General features: G+C 42.4%; 1 protein-coding gene across 1 annotated transcript in view; it reads right to left on the reverse strand.

Annotated features, from left to right (window-relative positions):
* Window positions 1–15,042, reverse strand: part of LOC137888427 (spectrin beta chain, non-erythrocytic 1-like) — a 64,233-nt gene that overhangs the window by 13,720 nt on the left and 35,471 nt on the right. The window contains 18 exon segments of the mRNA XM_068731813.1: window positions 2,854–2,940; window positions 3,353–3,727; window positions 4,160–4,364; window positions 4,674–4,804; window positions 5,985–6,263; window positions 6,373–6,462; window positions 7,250–7,474; window positions 9,686–9,949; window positions 10,374–10,520; window positions 10,607–10,697; window positions 11,155–11,357; window positions 13,129–13,194; window positions 13,196–13,292; window positions 13,294–13,550; window positions 13,634–13,699; window positions 13,701–13,850; window positions 14,129–14,249; window positions 14,546–14,683. Coding sequence (XP_068587914.1) covers window positions 2,854–2,940; window positions 3,353–3,727; window positions 4,160–4,364; window positions 4,674–4,804; window positions 5,985–6,263; window positions 6,373–6,462; window positions 7,250–7,474; window positions 9,686–9,949; window positions 10,374–10,520; window positions 10,607–10,697; window positions 11,155–11,357; window positions 13,129–13,194; window positions 13,196–13,292; window positions 13,294–13,550; window positions 13,634–13,699; window positions 13,701–13,850; window positions 14,129–14,249; window positions 14,546–14,683 — 2,992 coding nt within the window.

Genomic DNA, 15,042 nt, shown 5'->3' on the forward strand with positions numbered 1-15,042 from the left:
GATCACATCGGCTCACAGTTATGTTCTCAGTCAAGGTGACCAGTAGACATTAACCTGTGCTAACTAGCAAGCTAAACAGTATCCATATTAATCTGTTAGCATGCTAATGCTAGCTTCTAGCAGCTAAATGAGGATGACAACCAGACAGTGGGGATTGTTCACAGACACTATGGTTAGCCAGCTACTAGATATTTTGTAACACTCGATCAGATGGCTCGGTGATGAACAAATAAGTTCAAACTCATCAATGTGGTGAAGTAGCTTAAGCTAACGTCTAGCGCTCATTGCAGATGAAGAAAGTTTCAGCGCAGCAGTGGCTGATTTCCTCATTCCTTGCGATTTGTTGCGTTCTTTCGTAATAGATACTGACAACAAGTTAGCATACACTTTCACTTTGTGCAGACATTTGCAGCTGAAATGCATCTCTGACCGCAAGTCAGAGAATTAAAAAAGCAAAGTGTGACGGACTGACTGCATCGCTGCAACACAACACAGAAGAATTAAACCTCATCTAGCGGTCAAACACAAGTCAAAGCATGTGAGCGTCACGAGGCAAAGCTACCCGTTGCTTTTTGTATTTTCTCACTTTGTTTTAGTTGCAAATGTCTGCAGAACGAAAATCTATATTTATCTTCGACCTTGCTGATTGCGTACAAAAAATAGATAATCTTTTCCAGACTTGTACAGAATCTTTTCACTCCGCTCTGTTACATTTTCAGCCACAGACCCATCTGACACTGAGAAACGTTGTTGGTGGAAACGCGGCTGCAGGGGACTAAAAGCGACATTTTGCTGGGCTAAGAAGCAACTATATTTAAGCAAATGCGAAACAAAAACATTTGATTGCACCAATGCGTGCAGCCATGAAATATTAAAAATATTTAATTAAATTATAAAATGTATTTTGAGACAAGCTAGATGCTTAAGGCCTCCAATTTTTTTTGTTTTTGTTTTCACTGACTAACCAGAACCAAACCATATTTACAAACTACTAGTAGTGTTTGTTTTAACCTCCTCAGAGACACAGGTGGGTGGAGTTTACAGCTTGATGGTACTCATTCAGCACCAGGTAAGTCAATAAAAAAACCTTTGTAATGAGGTCGTGTTGACTTCTGTGCAAAAATCCACCCACACAGCGATCTAGGAAAGATCTAAAACAAACTGTACGAGGATTTGCAAATCACCAGGTCTGTAATAAAAAGACTGGGCCGGAACTAAACGGCATCAAAACGACTAAAATGTCACTAAAATGAATCAACATTTTAGTCGAAATATTAAAAGAAAGTCTAGAACTGCAGCCAAAATGAACACTGATGCAAAGCCAATGTTTTTGGTAAACAGAGTCTCACCTCTCCCTTTCTCTTCTGGGTGGACAGAGAGGATATGCAGGGAAATGGACATACAGGGAATGGTCAAAACACAACGCCATCAAAAACACTCAGGAGCTCGGACACGTCATTGTGGTACTGAAGTCAAATTCCACTTGAATCTTAGGTTATTATTGTTCACCGACACTTTCTAGAAATGTCCGTTTCAGATGTAGAGTTTATGAGTTTGGAAAATCCCGTGAACGGCCATTTCATTAGGCAAAAACAGCTTTGGATGAAGACACTTGTAGCAGACATATTTCTAAAAGAAATGCATGGAATAAAGACAGATGTTTGGTTTGAGAACGTTACATTTCGTTAAACTAACAGCTGTCGTGCTGTCATGTTGTAGAAGGGTTGCATGTTTCGCACACTGACAGGTTGAGCTGGATTTACACTACTTAAGGAAATACGATTGCCACGTACTAAAATAATATGGAAAGAACACAGCACTGCAGCAAAGTTGTTCTAGCATCACCGCAACAACCGACCACTAGGCTTGTGTTTTTCCTGACATGTTTCTGATGCCGGTTGGAGTTTGTTTGACTATAAATCCAGCTTTACAGACTTCGTGCAGAAGAACGAGCTTCTGAATTAATTCTCAAAAAAAAAAGGGTCCAACAGTGCAACTGCTTTGCATCAGTTTTCCCATGGAACATATTTTGATGATGCAGAAGAGTTTGCCTGATTCAAACACTTTGAATGGAGCTAGGCTAGCTGTTTCCTACAATCTTACTGTCTTTGTGCTAAGCTAGACTAATTATATCCTGGGTGATGGATGATAAACACATTCAGACCGGCTCAGCAGTTTTACAATCTCATTCTTCACAATATTTACTCTTTATACTTAATTATAATCAAACCTTAAAGGTTGAGAAAAATCACCTTTCAACTAGAGGTTTTAGAAAAAAACTGCATAAGACCACTAATGTTCCCTCTGTGTAGAAAACCATGAACAAAAATAAATCATGGTGTTCCTGTATTTTGACCACGCCCTGTAAGGCTTCATTATGCGTCTATAATCTACTGATTGTAGTGAGATCATGAATAAAATGACGATCTGAAGAACAGTGCTACGTGTTTTGTCCTCTTTTATCAACCTCACACAAGCTTTTTCTTCATCTTATTCCAGATTCTTCTCTCGGGGGAAATTTAACTCCATCTATAAATTATGGTTCTTCATTTTTCAAACGGATCACTTCAGGGCGGAGGAACAGTGCAAAGTTAGTGCAGCAGCAGTGCGGCATGCATGAGGAACAGAGGCTTTTACAGTCACTTCATTACCACGAGTGCAGGGTCCAGTTCACTTTCAATTCAATCAGTAAGAGAAGCCGGTTTTTCTATTATGTTTAAATGTAAGCTATAGATAGATGAATCAAAAACGTTTCTACATCCGAGATTTAGATTTACTGAAGTGAACTCAAAGTGAAGTGGGTCGAGTCCTGATGCGGTTTCTGTTTCGCGGCTGCCCGACGCTGAAGCTCACCTCTCCTTCTCTCTTCTGAATGTCGTCAGCTTTATCTCCGGCGTAAGCGGACTGCAGACGAACGGCGTCCTCCTGAAGCTGCCGCACCTGAAAGCGAAAGAGGAGGATGAGGAGGTTCAGGTTGGTTGAGAACACACGGAACAGTTTAAACATCAGTACCAGAAGCATGCGGATCACGCGAGACAGCTTCAGTGTCACGAGCTGAGAAGGCCATGAGAACGTCCCATAAAGTTCTCAGCATTTCTCACGTTATGTTTACTTGAGATTTTACTAAAAACTAGTACTTCCAATGAAGTACTGGCTTTTCTTCTACGTCAAACTGGGAAAACAGTTTCTTTTTGGAGCTGGCTTTGTGTAAGATTCACATTATTGGAACAAAAAAGGTAAAACCTTGAAAAGCAGCCCCAGAACAAAATCCCTCCACTAGTGAGCAGCTATGGACTGAGTGTGTTCCAGGTTCTTCATGTCTCCTAACCAGTCTTAAATATAGCTCCTGTACCTGTGTTCCCAGTGCCTGGATGTCGTGTTCGAAGGTGGTGTGCATCCTCTGCAGGGTCTCCACTGTGTTCTGGTCGCGGCCGAGCTCCTCCGGCAGCTTCTTGTGTTTGTCCAGGATGCGGTTGAGGATCTCCTTGGCGTCGTGGTAGAACTTGTGGAGTTCAAAGGAGGCGGCGAGGATCTGCGTCCGGGTGTCGATGAGCTCCAGCAGGTCGGCCCAGGCCTCGTTCAGGCCGTCCTTCCACTCCGCGATGGTGGCGGCGTCGCCGTGGCCGGTGTTGATCAGCTCGTCCGCCTGCCGGTTCACGGTGTCCACGCGCTCCTGGCCGATGTTCCCGGTGTCGCGGGCAAATTCTCTGAAGCGCTCCTGCAGCATCTGAAGAAGGAAGAAAGTTAAGATTTACCGTTTGGATGTGATCAAGAAATAGAACTATTTTTAACATATACAAACTATTTTGATTAGGATTCCTTAAAATACAAATTTCAAATAATTCCAAGACACATTATGAAACTAAATGGAACGTTCTGCAGTGTAGAAATAAACTTCTCTTTGGTGGACAAAATGTAACGGAGAAACTGTTTCTAAATGGCCTCAAACATATATTTTACATTTATTGTAATGGTTGACATAAACACCAACGATAATATGTCTGCCATACACTAATATCAGCTGCTTTAAGGGCCACTCATCCAACTCTTTGTTACCAAATACATCCTCCAAAATAAATTACCGCAAAACCAACTTTCACTGTTTAAATAATCCCCAACACTAATCCCGACAGTGTGATCAAACACGTTTTGGACTTACGGTGACGTGCTCGTAGTCCTGTCCCAGCTCGTGGGATCCGGCCACCACCTCCCTCTCAGCGATCCACTGCTCCAGGTCGTCCACCTCCCGGTTCAGCTGGAAGAGACGCAGGCGCTCGTCCAGCTTCCCCCGACGCTCCTCCGACAAGTCCTTCAGCCCGGCGTACAGCTTGTCCACCTGAGACTGACGCATGCCGATTCGCTCGCTGCACGACGAAGAGGACGACAGAAAATCAGTTATTACGGTTTATTACCGTCTTTCTGCTTCCTCTCTTCAATCTCCCTTTGTTCCGTCTTGTTTCTCCTTCCTTTGACCTCCTTTCCTTAATCTATATCTCTCTCTTCACTCTTTCATTCCTCGTCTCCTTCCTGTGTTCTTATTTTCTACTTTCATTTATTTGTCTCTTCGTTGCCTTCTGCAACATTTTCAAAATGTAAAAAAGCTTTCTGCTTGAAGGTAAAACTAAACCTGGATCCTTGACCTGTGACCCCCCTCCCCCCTCCCCCGCCCTCACCTGTCGGGGTGCTCGGCGGCCACCAGGCCCCGGCTGGTGCCGGACAGCTGGTGGACGGTGTCGGCGTAATCCTCCACCGCCTGCTCCAGGATCTGGTGCTTCTTCAGCATGGCCACCGAACTCTGCTCGTCCTGAGAGACACACGGAGATTCATCTTGTTATTTTGGTCTTCAAAGTTGAAAAAAAATGAGAGCTGGAAAAGCAGTTAGATGTTCTGGTGTAACCTTTCTGAAAGGTTTAACCGTTAAAAGCTATAAGTGTGAGACAAACGCTGCAGTATACAACTGGAACACAAACTAAAAACCTCTCAGATCAAATTAAAACAGAACAGAACTGAAACCATCTCTCGTACTCAGTGAGAATCTTTTCCATAAGTTTAACAGAGTTTTTTAATCAGAGTATCAAACGTGTACTGACCGGCAGAAACAGCAAACCAACAGCAACTAACCAAACTAATAGAAAATGAAGAAACTGAGGAACTGAACCAAAACTACAACAAAGAAACAGGAAGTGTTTGAGCCACAGAGGAGAGAGCCTGAAGACAACAATGTGATGCGTGTGTTAAATAATACTTTTTATCAGAGTCTGTTTAACCCAAACCTCATCAGCTCTAAACAGATAACGATAAGACTTCAATAGAGTCATTCAAGTGAGGCTGTGATGTCACTAACACTAATCTGATGTAGTGAAAAAAGAAGGGTTAAGTTAGGTTGTTACCCACAGTTAATATAAAAGGGTTTATTCTTTGTACGGAGGCTGTTTTGGGACATTTCAGATTTCTTGTCTCAGGTTTTTCTCATTTCTTTTCAAGACAGTAACTTATGGGTTACAATTATTATCTTGTTCAAGATAGAAAAAGGAATGAATAATATCTTCAGAGAGTCTTTTCTGTTTAGTGTGTTTATTAATCACAACATCAGAGCGTGAATTTAAATAAGTACATTACGTTAAATAGTGTACTTAAGTACAGTATTTGAGGTTCTACTTTTATTGACTATTTTATTTTCAGGCCAGCTTCTACGTCTACACCACTATATCTCAGAAGGAAATATTGTACTTTTTATTGTCTGACAACATAAGTTAAGTGAAGATTTTTACACACAAAACATATGCAGTACTGGTAAAATATGATGCTTTGATAATATTTAAGTACAGTTTAAACAATGAATTAATTGGCAATATTATTGATAAATATTTTAGTAATTTTTCATGTAAAAATATGTTTCTAACTTCTCAGATGTGAAGATTCGCTGACTTTCCTTTTAATTATTCCAATATGATTAAATATTGAATTTTTTCATTTGCCCTCACCTTGGCCTTCTCCTCTGACATCATGTAGAGCTCCTGTTCGCTCATCCAGGCCTCGGCCTCGGCGGCGTCAAAGTAGTACTGCTGGGCCTCGTGGGCCTCGCTGAGGCGGGTGTGGCGCTTCTCCGTCTCCTTCCTGATCTGCTCCCACAGCGACTGGAGCTCGGCGAGGCGCTGGCGAATCAGCTCGGCCGTCGGGCTGTTCTCCCTCAGGACGTGCTGGCTGCGCTCGAAGATGTCGTCGTAGCGCGGCTGATGGCCCTGGATCTCCTTCTGCAGGGTCTGAGCGGGTCAAACGCCAAGTTAACGGTTGTAGATTCAACATGTACTTTACTTTATATTGTGGTTATTTTACTTGCATACAAGCAGGTGAAGCTGTTCGTTTGTGTACCTGGTTCTTCTTGATGAGCAGCTGTACAGTCTGCAGGTTGTTTCCGTGGTCGGTCGATGTGGCCAGAGGCATCCTCTCCTCAACCCACAGCTGGAGACGAGAGGGAAGTTCACTACTACTACTACTACTACTACTACTACTACTACCACCATTATCCCCACTGAAGTAGAATTACTGCTGCTACTCATGTTACTACAACTACTAATACTACCATTATCACCAATGAAGTAGAATTACTGCTGCTACTCATGTTACTACAACTACTAATACTACCATTATCACCACTGAAGTAGAATTACTGCTGCTACTCATGTTACTACAACTACTAATACTACCATTATCCCCACTGAAGTAGAATTACTGCTGCTACTCATGTTACTACAACTACTAATACTACCATTATCCCCACTGAAGTAGAATTACTGCTGCTACTCATGTTACTACAACTACTAATACTACCATTATCACCAATGAAGTAGAATTACTGCTGCTACTCATGTTACTACAACTACTAATACTACCATTATCCCCACTGAAGTAGAATTACTGCTGCTTCTCATGTTACTACAACTACTAATACTACTGCTGCTGATCTGAACAATGTGTCAGCTCTGACGCTTTTAATAAGAATACATTTTACACCACTACTACTACTACTACTACTACTACTACTACTACTACTACTACTACTACATAACAGCACTACTTCCCCTAACACTTCTTATAACAGTTTCATTTTTTGATAAATGAAAGTAATTGCTGCAAAACGATGATCAAACATTTGACATGAGATCCCACTCAGCAGTAAAACACACCTCACTTCCTGTACCAGGTGGGTCAAAGGTCAGCGCTCTACTTCCACTCTTGCTCTACTTACGATCTCGTCCTCCACGTCCCGGTTGAACTGGTGGATCTCGCGGGAGGCCATGAGGTTGTCTCGTCTCTTCTTCAGTGGGTCCTGGAGGCACTGGAACTTCTTCTCCACGCTGATCCTCTGGCCGTCCACCTCCTCAGAGCCTTTCCCCTCCTGACTGAGGGCCTGCGACTGGCCCTGCAGCTCCCCCACCTCCTTCTGACGCACCTCCACCTGGCTCTCCAGGATCTGCAGGAGGACGGTTGACAGGTCAGACACGGAGACGTAGTACGTTTGTAAAAACACAGAAATAAGGGCTGAAAAATGTGACATTTAAAGAATACATCTCAACTCAAAGGCCATTAACTAGCTATTTCCACAGCTTTAAACCATGACTCACAGTTGAAGGAGGGTTGCTCTTTTGTCACAGAGCAAACTGTGATATGTTGAAAGCTGCAGGAAAAGCTAGCGAGTGGACATCGAGTTAAGATTCTGCTTCAGCAAATCAGGAGAAAATGAAGATAAAATGTCCTTAGATATACAACATTGTAATAAAAATAATTATAACACTAATAATAAAACACAATGAAATGAAAACGCTAAAAATATCTACATTAAATTAAAATTAAATTGAAATGTTGGTCCCCATTGAAAAAAATAGATAACGAAATAAGTAAATAGGGAGAAATAAAACAGCTTTTACAAAGATAAAAGATTTTCAGAAGTCAGAAGCCTCGTCTCATCTTCTCCTCGATTCAATAAAAATCTGTGTTAACCTCCAAAAACTGACTCAAAAACATTTCACTGATACGAAAATAGAAATCAAAGTGAGGATCATGTTCCAGCAGCCAGACAGTGTACTAACAGTCTGAAACGGAAGATAAAAAAAAACAACAAAAAAACAGGTGGAGTCTGGGATAAAATGAGAGCAGAGAAGAAGACGAGGAGGAGAGGAAGCCTTTCTCTCCTCTGTTTCACTGTACAACAGATGAAACACTCTGCTACTGATCTCTCTCCAACACACACACACACACACACACATGCATACGCACACACACACACACACACAAAAGAAATTACAGCACAGCTCTCAAGAGGAGATGGATGATAAGAGAAGTAAAGCTGCTCTAATAGACTGAAAATACCGACATCATCCTTCAGACGGATTCACACTCTCCAAGTTCTGTCTCTGCTACTGGTGGAGACGCACACACACACACACACACACACACACACACACACACACACACACACACACACACACACACACCACACACACACACACACACACACACACACACACCATTTCTCAGGCTCAGTGTGGGCTCGTAACACATCAAATGAGAGGTTACATAACTGCTGTGTGAGTGTGTGAGAGAGAGTGTAGTGTGTGTGTGTGTGTGTGTGCGCACGGCTAAGACTTTGTGGATATGAAAGTGTGTCTGTGTGTGTGTGTGTGTGCGTGTGTGTGAGCACCAGTGGATGGATTATGTAAAGGAGGGTAAGACTCACTCTCCTTTCATCACTGTAAACATTTTGAACTTACTGAAGAGCTTCCCTTCAGGAATTTAAGAGCTTTGGATCACAAAAATGAACAAAAAAATGATTAATTTCACAATTGTGAAATTATTTTTGCAAAAATAAGCCCAAGTTCAGGAATGCATTCAGATATCATCAATCACTGTCCGTTTCAATATTAAAGATTTTAATTTAGAAGCGCAGATATGTGCATAGGTTGAATTAAATACAATGTCAGGGTCTTAACGAACACATCAGACAAGTTATGTGATCTCTGAAGCTTAATTGGAGCTTAAAGAGCAGAACAGACCGTCTGACAGGCTGAACTCTGTGCAGAAGACTTAGAGTCTGCAGTCCTGCTGACTGCTCTGTGAGGCTGCACTGACACCAACATGTTGATGCTCACCATCTGAATTTAGCATGTTAGCAATAGCGTGCTCTGAGTTCTTCTTCCACCAAGGTTGATTTGTGTAAGTCAAACAGCTGAAGCCTCATATCTTCAGCTTGACTTTAGAAGTATTTTCTACTCAAAACAATTTTATTTCTCCATCCCTTACAGTGGAGTCGTACCAGCATGGACAGGAAAGCTATCAAATGTTTTTTTTTATGTACATACAGCAAGGCTGAAGGACAAAACACAGGAATGATACGCTTCAGAAAACTCAGCTAGTACCAACTCATTTACATTCAGTGTCTAGCGTTTTGTCTGTGAGACTTTTTTTTTTTTTTTACTGGTTTAATAAAAGGTGTTAAGTGGAAGAGAAACTCTGCTGTCAAACTGAGAGGCTTTACAGGAAGTTTAGTCAAACTGACACAGGAAGAGCTTCTGTGCATTAGAAACTAGAAACACAAACATCGCCGCCATCCGCTTCGTCAGCCTTCATGTCAACGCTCCTGCGAAGATCTGAAGAAGTGTAGCGATCAGGTGAATGTGCTCCTCACCTGCTGCTTCTTCAGCAGGATGTTGACGGAGGTGAGGTCCTTGCCGTAGTCGTCAGACTGCAGCTGTCCGTCCAGGCCGCCCAGCCACTTGTCGAGGTCGGCGCAGCTCTGGGTGAACAGCTCCGCCTTGTTGGCGTCGAACAGACACTTGGCCTTCGTCTGGGTGGTCGACTCGAGGTCCTCCCACATCGTCTTCAGGGACGCCAGCTTCTCTTTCACCATGGCCTCCGTCTCCGGCTTCTCTGCCATCAGCGCCTGCCCGTCCTGAAAGACAGCGCTGGTTTTTTTAATACTCAGCTTTTATTAGCTAGAGACAGCATCTAGTTTTGTTGATAAAATGAACAAAGAGTGTTTTGGTGCATCCATAAAGAAACAGCTTCCCGGACTTTGAAATTTACTTTTTATTTAATTTTGAGGAAGCTCAAATTTAGGGGGTTTATTGAGATTAAACAGCGACAATAACTGTCACAGCAGACGGTTCTGCTGGACTGTGTTTGAAGGAAGACGGTCAACGTACATGATATTCATAATGTAATAAACTCATTTAAAATCAATGGCTCATGTCAAATGACATCTTTGGTTAGAAGCTGTTTAATAACCAGATCCGTTGTGCTAAATAAGCTGACTGAAAGCAAACACCGTCTTCCCTGTCCCCCTCCATCCTTTCCTCGCCTCCTCCCCCTCCCACCTTGTCGATCTTGTCCAGCCACTCCTTGTTGGACTGCAGCTCGGCCATGAACGCCTGGTGTTTCAGCCACTTGCTGTGGAGGTTCCTGGCCTCGTCGTACGACATGTCCTGAGCCGTCAGCATCTTCTCATTGATCCACAGGGACAGCTGAAGACACACAGGCAGCAGATTATCTCTCACTGAGTCACTGCAGGTTCTCTGCACTGATTTGATTTAAGGTATCTGTAGTTTACCTCCTGGCAGTCCTGCAGGAACTTCTGCAGGTCTCTGTTGTCCTTCAGCCTCGACAGCAGGTCGCTGGCAGCCGCTCGGTTCTTCTTGTGTCTGTAAGACAATAATCAATATTTTTAGAATATGTTTTTCTGTACCTACCTACACACAGTTCTACCTGTAAGTTTAGAACATTTTTATACTTCCAGATATAATAAAAGCCTGAGTCACCAGTCTGGTGCAGGCAGGGTTGGAGTGCCTTGCTCAAAGGAAGGAAATTAAGGGAGGTGTTGAAGATGAATTACTATAACAGTCTAAAGCCTTGTTCTGTAGCCTTTAAAGCTGCTGTTAAACTAACCTGACATATTAAATATCCTATACATGGCTGCGGCTAACCATTATTTCCATTATATATATATTCATCTGTGATGTGTAAAAAAAGTCAAAAAATCTGTAACAAAAGGACCACCATGGAGTTATCAGAATGTAAACAACAACATAATACTCAATGTCATGTGAAAAGAAGAAAGAGCTTGAAATCCCCCAGACAGACGAACAGAATCTCGGTCACCTCTGGTCGATGGAGTCCACCTTCTCCTGGGTCCGCTCCGCGTTGATGTTGCCGTCTGTTACCAAGCGGCGTCCGGTGTCGACCACGCCGCTGATCTTCTCCTCGTTGGCGTCCAGGGTGGTCATGAAGTCCTCCTGCTTCTTGATGGCGGCCTCGGCCCCCTCCAGAGTGGTGGGCATCTCAGTGTGAGCCAGCACGTACTCCTGAGACAGAGACACACACACACACACACACACACACACACACACACACACACACACACACACACACACACACACACACACACACACACACACAACACACACCAGAAACTTTATCCGTCATGTGAACAACAATCACAGTCAAGCAGGTGTTATTTCTTATTAACTATGTCTTTTCAGGTTTCCTCCAACAATGTTCCTCATAACTGTAGAAGTGTTGACACTTATAAACGTGCAAAAGGTTAAATATATATATATATATATATATATATATATATATATATGTATATATATATATATATATATATATATATATATATATATATGTATATATATATATATATATATATATATATATATATATATATATATATATATATATACATATATATATATATATATATATATATATATATATATATATATATATATATATATATATATATATATATATACATATATATACATATATATATATATATATATATTATATATATATAATATATATATATATATATATATATATATATATATATATGTATATATATATATATATATATATATATATATATATATATATATATATATATATATATATATATTATATATGTATATATATATATATATATATATACAGACAAAACATGACACTTAAAGTGGACAGTGGACATATTACTTCTCCTCTTGTTCTCTAACCTTTCTCTTTAAGCAGGTCAGAGGCTGCCATCAAGTGGAAGAAGGTCTTCACTACAGCAACATGTTCAGATTTAAATTAATTTCTACGTTTTTTCATTTTAAGATAAAAACAAAAGAGTCCTTTTACTGATACACAGGACTCGTTCCCAAGTTCTCTCTCTCTCTCTCTCTCTCTGAAATGTTAACAGGTAGGAACATTAGAAAGTAGAAGACGAATAATGTGTAATTATGAAGCTCCTTTTCTTTGACTGTGGTGAAATGATGACGGAGTCACATTGTCCTAACTAAATATTTGGGTTTTTCATCTGAGAGTTGGATGAAAAGTAGAAATATCTTTTCTGTAATTTGTGAGTATTTATGCGTTTGAATAAAGGTATTTTTCTTTGGAATATGCGTCCCGTTAATCAGCAACGGTTCTATAAACATGCAGAAAGTAATAAGAACCGTCTCAACATGTTGCTGTAATGAAGGACTTCTACCACTTGGTGGCAGCCTCGGACCTTCAAGTGAGGACGTCAGGTCCAGGTGGACGAAAGGACAAGAGGAAAGGGGACAGAAAGCCATCCGAAATATGTCCACCGTGACTTTAAATGTCATGTTTTGTCTGACAAACAGTTTCAATCACAAAGATATCCAGTTATTAATGACGTCAGAAAGAACAGCAGGAAATCCGTCTTGATTCATTCTCAGTTTGTCAATTAATCAACTAATTGTTGCAGCTCTCTACTTCAATCCATTTCTTTAATCGCTAATCCTGTACAAGGTCAGGTGAGGTTGGCGTGTGTGTGTGTGTGTGTGTGTGTGTGTGTGTGTGTGTGTGTGTGTGTGTGTGTGTGTGTGTGTGTGTGTGAGAGAGAGGGAGAGATCTGGTCCAACACGCATGAAGCTGGACTGGATGGACGCCCCAGTCAGAGATTTATCTGCTAATCACAGTGAGTGTGTGTGTGTGTGTGTGTGTGTGTGTGTGTGTGTGTGTGTGTGTGTGTGTGTGTGTCAGTATTAACACAGATGAGCGAACAGTTCACGCCGTGGTCAGATCACATGACGACGCGCAGGCTTGATGACATCACGGGTTTACCTGGTTGTTGAGGAAGGCCTCGGCCTGCTTGGTGTCCCTGAGGAACAGCTGGTAAGCGTGGGACTGGGGACAGCAGGTTCTGCCGGTTCTCCCACATCTTGTGCAGCTCGTTCCAGCCGGTGTCGAGCGCCTGCAGCCGCTGCCGCAGGAACATGTACTGCGCGGTCCGTCTGGCCCTGCGTCACCATCTCGCCCATGTCCCGCATCTTCTGGTAGTCCTCCTCGTAGTTGCGGATTTCGTTCTTGATGTTTTCGTGCTGGGTCAGCAGCTTCTCGGCCTCGACCAGCGTGTTGGGCATGTCCTCGGAGGCGATGGCCGTCTGCGTCCTCGACAGCCACGACTGGAAGTCGTCCAGGTCGCGCAGGAACTGCTGCAGCTTGCTGGCCTCGCCCAGGGACTCCTCACGGTTCTTCATGGTGTCCTGGAAACAGAAAGGGGGGTGAGATATTCAGAGAGAAGCGACTTAACTCTGGTGCTCCTGATGGTATTCTGCGACTCTCCTACCTTCATCTCGTCCAGACGCCGGGTGATCCCGTCCAGACGTCCCTTGATGGCCTCGGACTGCTCCGGGGTGCTCTGAGGCCAAGCGGTCCGCCTCTTTGCCCAGGTCGCCCAGCTTGTCTTCGATGGCGGCGAGGTCGCGCTCCATCCCCGTCAGCTTCCTCTGCAGAGCCATGACGCCGGCCAGGTCGTTGCCAAGCTCCTGGGTCGACTCGATCACCTGCAGGAGGACAGGGACGGAGGGACGGGGTGAGTTAGTAAAGAGTTTAATTACAGGAAATAAAAGTATTTTTAAGAGCTGAAGGGGACATTCTGAGCCTTAAGTGTTAATATCTACACAAAACAGTAGATATTGAGGGATTTTGTCACTGCTATCGTTATTAGAGATGACACCATATCATCTGAAAGTGTAAGTCACACTCAATCCAAAAAACATGTGCATCATGTATGTGTGCTCAGGGTCATGTCGGTAGCAGACGTTTTTTGTTCCGTTGGTACCTTGGTCTTCTCTTTGATCCAGGACTTGGTCTCGTTACACTCCAGGTGGTAGTTCTGGACTCCCAGAGCTGAGCTCAGGCTGTCCTTCTTCTGGTCCACCAGATCTCTGAACTGACTCCACCTGGACGGACGGACGGAGACACCATCAGCAACAGAACATACCAGGTACCCGCAGGTTTGATTACTTTATCTAAACGACCCAGGTCTCACTTTATTACAGTATGTTTACCTGTACAATTGTATCTTACAGTCAGTGCTAAATAACAAGTTATTCCCTTCCAAGTCTAAATATAGTTTTCCATTTTTTCCAACTTCAATCATTGTTTAACTCCGGTCTATTTACTGATATGATCTCAAACATTGGTTGAGGATCTGATAATCCCAGTATACGAGCTGCTTTAATCCCAGTTAGATTACCTGGTGTTGAGTTTGTCCTGCTGGCTTTTGATCTCCTTCTCACTGGGATGTCCGCAGTGGATCAGTTGCCTAGCGACCTGGTTCACCACGGCAACTCGGGACGCCTGGTTGTTCATCTCCGGCTCCAGACTCTCAAACCTGCCCGGAAGACGCAGTGAGTTACATGTAATGATTAAATTTAAATGAATAAAACATTTTAATGTTCAATGAAGTGATGGGTTCTGTCAGTAACACTCTTTAAAAAGACCTAAAAGCTTGTGAGTGTTGCTTATGTTTTCTAATATTTTTGGAGCCTTTTTCCCCTTTTATTACTTTCATTATTACTATATAGTTAGTTTGCAGTATAGAGCTGACATGTAACTAAAAGTTCCCAGTTGTGCTCAAACCGGGGATGATGCTATCACATCTTATACTCACAATGAAACTACCTTTGTTATGCATTTAAAAAAAATCCCCAAAACAAGTTTCATGTTGCTGTTCAGAGGAAACTTATAGTT

Source organism: Cebidichthys violaceus, unplaced genomic scaffold, assembly GCF_023349555.1.
Source record: "Cebidichthys violaceus isolate CVI_PGR_0920_01 unplaced genomic scaffold, fCebVio1.0.p SCAF_54, whole genome shotgun sequence".
NCBI lineage: Eukaryota > Metazoa > Chordata > Actinopteri > Perciformes > Stichaeidae > Cebidichthys > Cebidichthys violaceus.